Source organism: Anneissia japonica, unplaced genomic scaffold, assembly GCF_011630105.1.
Source record: "Anneissia japonica isolate Jap-2015-1 unplaced genomic scaffold, ASM1163010v1 scaffold287923_len1623670_cov205, whole genome shotgun sequence".
NCBI lineage: Eukaryota > Metazoa > Echinodermata > Crinoidea > Comatulida > Comatulidae > Anneissia > Anneissia japonica.
Genome location: NW_022721637.1, coordinates 174,144 through 181,665, shown reverse-complemented (window position 1 = coordinate 181,665; position 7,522 = coordinate 174,144). Strand labels below are relative to the sequence as shown.

The following is a 7,522-nucleotide window of genomic DNA, read 5'->3' as shown; positions in this document are numbered from 1 at the left end:
TTAATATACTACATCCTCTGAAATAAAGATAATTGTTATTAATTGAAAATGCATTATTATTATTATTATTATTATTATTATTATTATTATTATTATTATACTACATCCTCAGAAATAAAGGTAATTGTTATTAATTAATTATTCAGTATATTTTCCAGATCCAAACTTAACAAGAGCACAGATACGACGAATCCAACTTCGCTCCTGTCAGTGCTAAACGACGAGACGCCGTCTACTTAATTTAGTCGTGGCAGTCTGAACGGATCGTCGTTAAAAACGACCAGTTGCTCGCGCGCGTATTTGCGTTGCGTTCTGCACATGATAGCCTTCGGTGCAGTGAGTGTTCGGTTTAGGTGATAGAAGAATTTAGTGTCATTGCTTGTTCTAAGTGTGTTTAGGCGGAATTGAGAAAAATGAAATAACTTTAATAGTAGACTTTAAAAACACTACGGTATTTTATTTCTAGTTAAGAAAGAATTTTTCAAAAATAGTTTAGAACGAGAAATAGCTGAACAGAAAATAATTACACAATTAGACTGTATAGAACTAGGCCTTAACATTGATCGAGGATTCCTCGCACATTACCGTCAATAATTATTTCTCATCATTGTATGTATATTTTTATATTTCTATAGCTGCCTTATTATTAACTATACATGATTTTTGTCTCATAGTTACCGTACCTTACTGTATTTACTGCCTATTTACTGTTTTTACCATTGACTTTGACGACTTATTCTGTATGCTATTTCCCACAGTTTCTTATCATTGATCTTTTGTTCTTTTAATACTGTTTATTTAGATTGCTTATTTCGGCAAACTTGTACTTGCTTTGTACACAATTCTTTGTTGTTTTAGGACCGCCCCCATTATTTCAGTTGTATATTATAGTTGTTTCTTATCCCATTTGTACAGTCTCCTGGTGAAGTCCACTGTGTGGACGAAAGCTAAAGAATAAATTATATATTGTTAGTCTCAAAAGTGCTGCTGTTTTTTACTTTATATTTTCTATACTTGTACAGACTAACGCGGCTATACTTTCTATTCATCATGTTTCGGACTATTTTATTCGTAACCCGCATATTTCTGCAACTCCTGTGACCTTCATCAGCGATAGGCTTTACATTTTTTTTAAAGATTCTGCATAGGTAAATTAATAGGTAAATGAAATACAAATATTAAATTTGCTAACAATGTATTTTTCAGGGTTGTCTTAACCCTTTGGTCATTGGCCTTTATCAAGTCATCATTTGATATTCGTATTCTGATTTGCGTCACAAAGGATTGTTTGCCAGCTCGCACACATGGTTAAACACACGCGTTACAAACATGTCGATTGTATTGTAATATATCTAGATTAGCCCATGATTAGACCTGAGACAACTATACACGTGTATTAGTTGTCTCAGATTAGACGAAGAAGGACGAACTTATCAGATTTGAAGAAAGCTACCTATTTACAAATACCTTTTCTTGGAAAGCAACCTATTCTCTCAATAATTTTGATTCTCTCAGTATATTTCCGATAGCTTTAGTTAGCTTAAATGGCCACTATGCACAGTTTATTATCACTATTAAAAAATTGGAACTAATACTTTTAAAATGTATTACTGATTAAGTCTACTTGTACTTAATAACGGCGTATAGTTCTAGAAATTGTAGATTATAGAAACAATTGAGTATAAGCAAAGATAATAAATAGCAGAAGATAGAGCAGCTTCCCAAGATAGTGGAACATCCGGTCGAAATGCATTGTGGGTACACGGAGAAAAATTTTACTGCATCAGCGCGGCGTCGCTATATAGTAATGAAAGGTGCCGCTCCAGTTCGTTTGTTTCCTGTAGTTTCTCCACTTAGTAAAATGTTCAAATTTTACTGCATCCGCAGGAGGGCGGATGTTCCATCGACTTTAATGCAAATGTACGCGGAACAGCTCATTCTTCTGCTATTGAAGTTCTTTGGTATAAGACACCAAATTAATTTGGACATTTGAGCGCACTGGACGCAATAATAATTATACTTCATAGTATTCAGTGATTATCCAATTTAGGGTCTCGAATCCAGGTCAAATTACCAGTTTGAACGTTTAAATTACAAAATTATACAGAATCTGTTATCCCTCTCAAGTACTTTGAACTCTCCTTTTGTGTCGAAATATCCAAAAATTTCAGTGGGGTCATTAGATTTTCCCGCGCGAATGTGGAATAGTATATTACCACCTAATATAGTTACTTCTGTGTCCTTCCAACAACTGTTTTTTTGTTTCTCCACTAAAGTTATACAATCTTGAATTAGTCGTCTGAGGGCGGCCTGTTTTGATGTGTCGCTGGAACCTTCGTTGCCACACAGCCAGATTATCAATCGACCCAACGTACGTTTGTTTATTTCATCAACTTCAAACTGAGGTAGAAAACAGACAGTATACAACTTATAAATCAATGCATGAATGACCATGTCCCGACAAAATATAAGATATTAAATTAACAAATATATTTTATGTTTCATAACACGTCAACTGTTGTCGCTGATTTTTTCCCCATTGTTATAAAGACCTAAATATAGACATATATATATTTATTACACTTTATTAACCTAGCATTTTCGAATTTAATAAATAACAAAAACAGTAATGATATCAATAAGTAAAAAAGGAAGAAAACCAATGGAAACGCAAAAATAATGATTACGATGATGATCATGATAATGATGATGATGATAATGATGACATAAATAGTAAATAATAACAATAATACTATGTAAAATGTATAAAAACTATTAAAATCGTCCTTACAACAATTTCACCTTCGTGTGGATTATTGACAACACCTATTTTGATTTTAACAACCTTGCATCGGATTTTGATTCGTACGTTGTACTCTCCATATAGAATCAATTTTACATTATTCATTGCTTCTGGTCGCATAGCGTTGCTAAATTCCGCCCATCTATGTAGGAGCTTTTTGGTCCACGTTGAACATCCAACCGTTGAGAGCTTGTTTAAAAGTGAAGATACTTGCTGTTCACTAGCAAGGTTAAGAATGCTTTCTACTTGCAAGGTTATCTATAAAGAACAGAATGTAGTGTTCTATATAAAATTATTGTTATGATCATTTTATATTCTAATGGGTTGTATTGATGATCACATAAAGTGATATTTAATGATAATGGTAATGATGTTGGCGATCATGATGATGCTAATGATAATAACTATGTCGACAATTATGACGCTGATGATGTTGATAAAATATTAAGATAGTGATGACGATGATGGATTATAAAAACACACTGCTGTGAAGTCTGATTCAGAATGAAACGCGTAGACTAGACCTGGGGCGGATCCAGGAGGGATGCAGTGGGTGCTTTATAGATTGGTGGTAATTAGTTGAATGTAGGCAAAAATAGCCCCGGAAAAAATGGCCCCAATTGACAAGTAGGTAAAAATGGCCTCAAAGAAAAAATTCAGTAATAGAAATAATATTTTTTTAAAATTTAAATACTAGCTGTAAAAAGAAGAATTGAATCAATAACAAATACAGTTACACAACAGATGCAAATAATGTACTGAGATATTTTTGGAAAACAATGGCCATTGAATAACATTTTTTGATAGTAGAAATAAGTTTTAAAAACGTTATTCCACTAACAAAGTAGAGGAGTGACCTACATACAGTACTTCAACTACCAAAATATGCAGCCCATAGATAACCACAAAATTCACTTTTGTTAAGTTTCAAATGAAATAATTTTACATGTTAAACAGTGCAAATAAACAGTAGTTAGAGCATGTGGATCAATTGTGTGTTCGAATCACAAGTTCATGTATGGGAAAAGGGAGAGGCTTACTTTCTCACAAACTTAGCAATAAATGTTCTGCTTAGAGTTACTTCAAAGAAGTATTTGTTAACCAAATATTGTTTTTAAAGTAAACTGAATAATTAGGAATAGGCCTTCATTTATTTAAGCAAATTATTTAATTGCTATTTTGTTTTTACTCCCCGCCAACTAAATTTAATTGCCTAAAACTATACAAAACAATGTAAACTGAAATATTATATATACATATTCATAAGAACATATTTTTTGGTTAAAATGTTTTTTGTTTTTTTGTTTTGTGAAAAAATACTTGCAAATACACCACAAACCTCTAAACGCACTGCGAACCCCATCCAAACCCTTTAATTATGATTGTAGAACTCTCTATTTCTAAAAAAAATATATAATAATTTGATGTTCATATAAACTCATGGTTTGTGGGTTTACCAATACCCGGATTGAATTCCTGGAAAATTGTGATTCCGCTTCCGTGAAATTGGCCTCAAATAAATTATTTTAGTATTAATAAAAATGCATGATTTATGTTGATTTATTGATTATGTTGTTGCTATTTTTTAACATTTAAATGGAAAAAAAATAAAAAGTGTTATTCATGGATTTTTTTTATCTTTGAATATTTTACCATTGAATATGTAATTCCTGCAAAAAGTAAAACGTAAATGGCAATTTATTTGATGTTAGATTCCTTTTTAAAAACTAAATTATTTCAGTTAAAAAAAATGCATATAATGATTTTTTTTAAATCAGTTTTAATACAGAATTTGATTATTGGGGCCATTTTTACCTACCTGTCATTTGGGGCCATTTTTACCGGGGCCATTTTTTCCTGGGCCATTTACCGTACACCAGTTGTATCATAGTACCTGTGGTTTAATAATGTTAATAGGCACTGTACGCAAGAGGGCGGGAGCCGTCAACTACTACTGTTTTCTGTGGTCTTCACGCTCTGATGAGCACAAAACCACCGTCCGCCCGCCGTCTACTACTCGTCCTGTTGCGTAAGTAGTAGGTTACAACCTATGTTACGGGTGGAGGGGGGCATGGAGCGCCAGGACGCCCTCTCTCAGCACAGGTAACCAAAAACAGTAATGAGGAATACTGTAAAACGTATTCAGTAACGTCAACTGCTTTATTCTCCAAACATTTATGTGGTAAAAGGAATGGTGTTTACGTGCTTAAATTAGACAGTATAAACTTTAATAAATGGTACAAGTCTTGTTATCTATGCCCTGCACTATAGGCAATTAAAGCAGTATATAGGCATTAAAGCAATTAGAAATATCTATGTTCTTGTGAGACCTAAATCAATTCTTCATGACCAATAGTTATGGACATATGGATAATGTCAGTAACTAGGGTCAAGGTTCTATTATGGTATTTCTTGTCATTTTCTAGGAAATGTTTTATTACAGTAAATATAGGGCCTACAATTTATGTTACGAACAATTTGATACCAAAAAAAAATCATACCAATAAGTAGTTGTCAAATATAAGCACCCGATATTATCAGAAATAATTAAATATTTATCACGAGTAAATAATATTTGATAACATAATTAATGTAATGAATAAGTTAGTTTTGATTGCATTCTTTCATTCTAATAAAACATAAACCTAAAAATGTCTACCGAAATATTCTGTCAATTCTCACCGTTGTTTCCACACCTCCGTTTCTCAATTCTTTCAGTTTTAGTTTACAATCATTAGATACAACTTTGATTACAGAGGGTTTTGATGATATAACCAATGCATGTTCTTCTTCACCCGATTCCTGCCTGCAGATCCATTGTGCGCATGCACGCGCATATTTCTCTTCCTCCGATCCAGGATCAACGTGGCGTGAATGCAAAAACGTGTCTATGGATTCGAGCAACGATCTTGATGAAACTTCAGTAACTTTCTCAAAAGCCTTTAGAAAAATAATATAACAAATATAATAAAACCCGGTACATTAAGTAGACATAAGAAATAACACATACCCTTAGTATTCCCTTAGTATGTCTAATCAGGTACACAACATCTGTAAAGCCGGGCTTCAGTCAATTCGTAGAATTTGGAGTATCCGGAAGTTACTGTATAGACGAACCTCTCGCCATTGTGCTATTATTTACCCATAGCCTCCGTGCCCACAGCCGATGCAAAATCCTGTCTCTTATACACATGTTTATTTCACAACTCATTCATCCTTACATTCCTAAGAGGTCTCTGAGATCTAGTTCAGAGTCTCTACTTGCTCATTCCACTTGCCCGTCGACAAAGCATTATGGTAGTCGTTCTTTCTCTTGGGCTGCTGTCTTTCTTTGGAATGCTCTGCCTATTACAATCCGACAAGCAACTTCCATTGATGATTTTAAGGCAGCTTTAAAAACTCACCTTTTTAACTTGTATTTTTCTTAATTTTTTCCCCCGAATTGTATTTTTACTGTTAAGCGCATTGAGGCTTTAGCATAATGCGCTATATAAGCCAAAATTATTATTATTATTATTATTATTATACCCACATATACATATACATACATACATACATATATACATACATACATACATATACATACATACATACATATATACATATACATACATATGTACATATACATAAGTATACATACATAAATGTTACCAAATGATCGATGACACAATAAACCACTAATTAAATTCAAAAATATGACGATCATTTCAGGCAATGCCTGAAAACTTTATTAGGCCTATCCATTACTAGGCCTTACGCTATATACATGTTTCGATAGGTCCTACTGTCATCATCGGTGTACAAAGATTCCATATAGGCAATCTTATTTAAACGAACTGAAGTTTGTGACACGTCAATCTATACGTAATTCAACCGTATCAAGTTGTGAACACCAAGATCATGAAAAACAGATGTATAAATAATGGTAAACGGAATGAAGTGAAATCAGAATGACAAAGTTGAATTAACATGGTAGAGTTTTTTGTTGAGTGAGGGCTGCTCCCATTAAATATGTAATGCCTCCTTTATTTTGAGATGATGAGTTGATGGGGCGGAGTCAAGAATACAGAAACAGCCCTCACTACAAGTTTGCATGCATTTGCGTGAATTCTTAAGGTGTTGGATTATGTGAGAGTTCCTATCCATTGACAAGTGCTCGTGCACGCGTGTTGAGAAGTGCCGGCTAGTTTCTCCGACATAACTGGCATTACAGTCAGCACAAACAAATATATATACAACACGAGAGCGGAGACCGTCATACATATATGTGTATACACACATGTTTTGTTTGAGGGGTAATTTAATAGTTGGCATTAGACCTGTGAATCCTCTCTTTGCTTTGCTTCCAAGCCTCGAACACCACATTGCATTTTCCCGCCATCCTCTCCTGCTTCCTCCATACTTATCAGTGCACTACGGTATGTGCGCGTGCACCCAGGTTATTAGTAATTAATTAGTTTTTAGGTATATTGATTTGATGCTTCATTGTTAAATTAACGTTTTACAACTCTTCATGTACTATTTATATTGTAATCGTCACTGAAGTATTTTATGTATTGTTCACGTGTCATGCGAATGCCGAATGTAACAGTCTGAACTTATATAGTTATATATACTCTTTATATTTATAACTCTTTTATTCTTTAGGGGCAGCCTTGTGTTCCTATTCTGCCCCATTACACATTTTTAGATAACTATATATCAAATTGTTTTTCGTCA

General features: G+C 33.6%; 1 protein-coding gene across 4 annotated transcripts in view; it reads right to left on the bottom strand.

Annotated features, from left to right (window-relative positions):
* Positions 1-118: 118 nt before the first annotated feature.
* Positions 119-7,522, bottom strand: part of LOC117111683 — a 15,360-nt gene continuing 7,956 nt past the window's right edge. For 2 of the 4 annotated variants that reach the window (XM_033254664.1, XM_033254666.1), the window contains exons 3-5: positions 5,486-5,743; positions 2,792-3,061; positions 119-2,400 (exon numbers count right to left, since the gene is read on the bottom strand). In XM_033254664.1, coding sequence (XP_033110555.1) covers positions 2,092-2,400; positions 2,792-3,061; positions 5,486-5,743 — 837 coding nt within the window. In that variant the 3' untranslated portion in view covers positions 119-2,091. The remainder of the gene's footprint in view (positions 2,401-2,791; positions 3,062-5,485; positions 5,744-7,522) is intronic. The other 2 variants (XM_033254665.1, XM_033254663.1) reach the window with 2 other exon arrangements.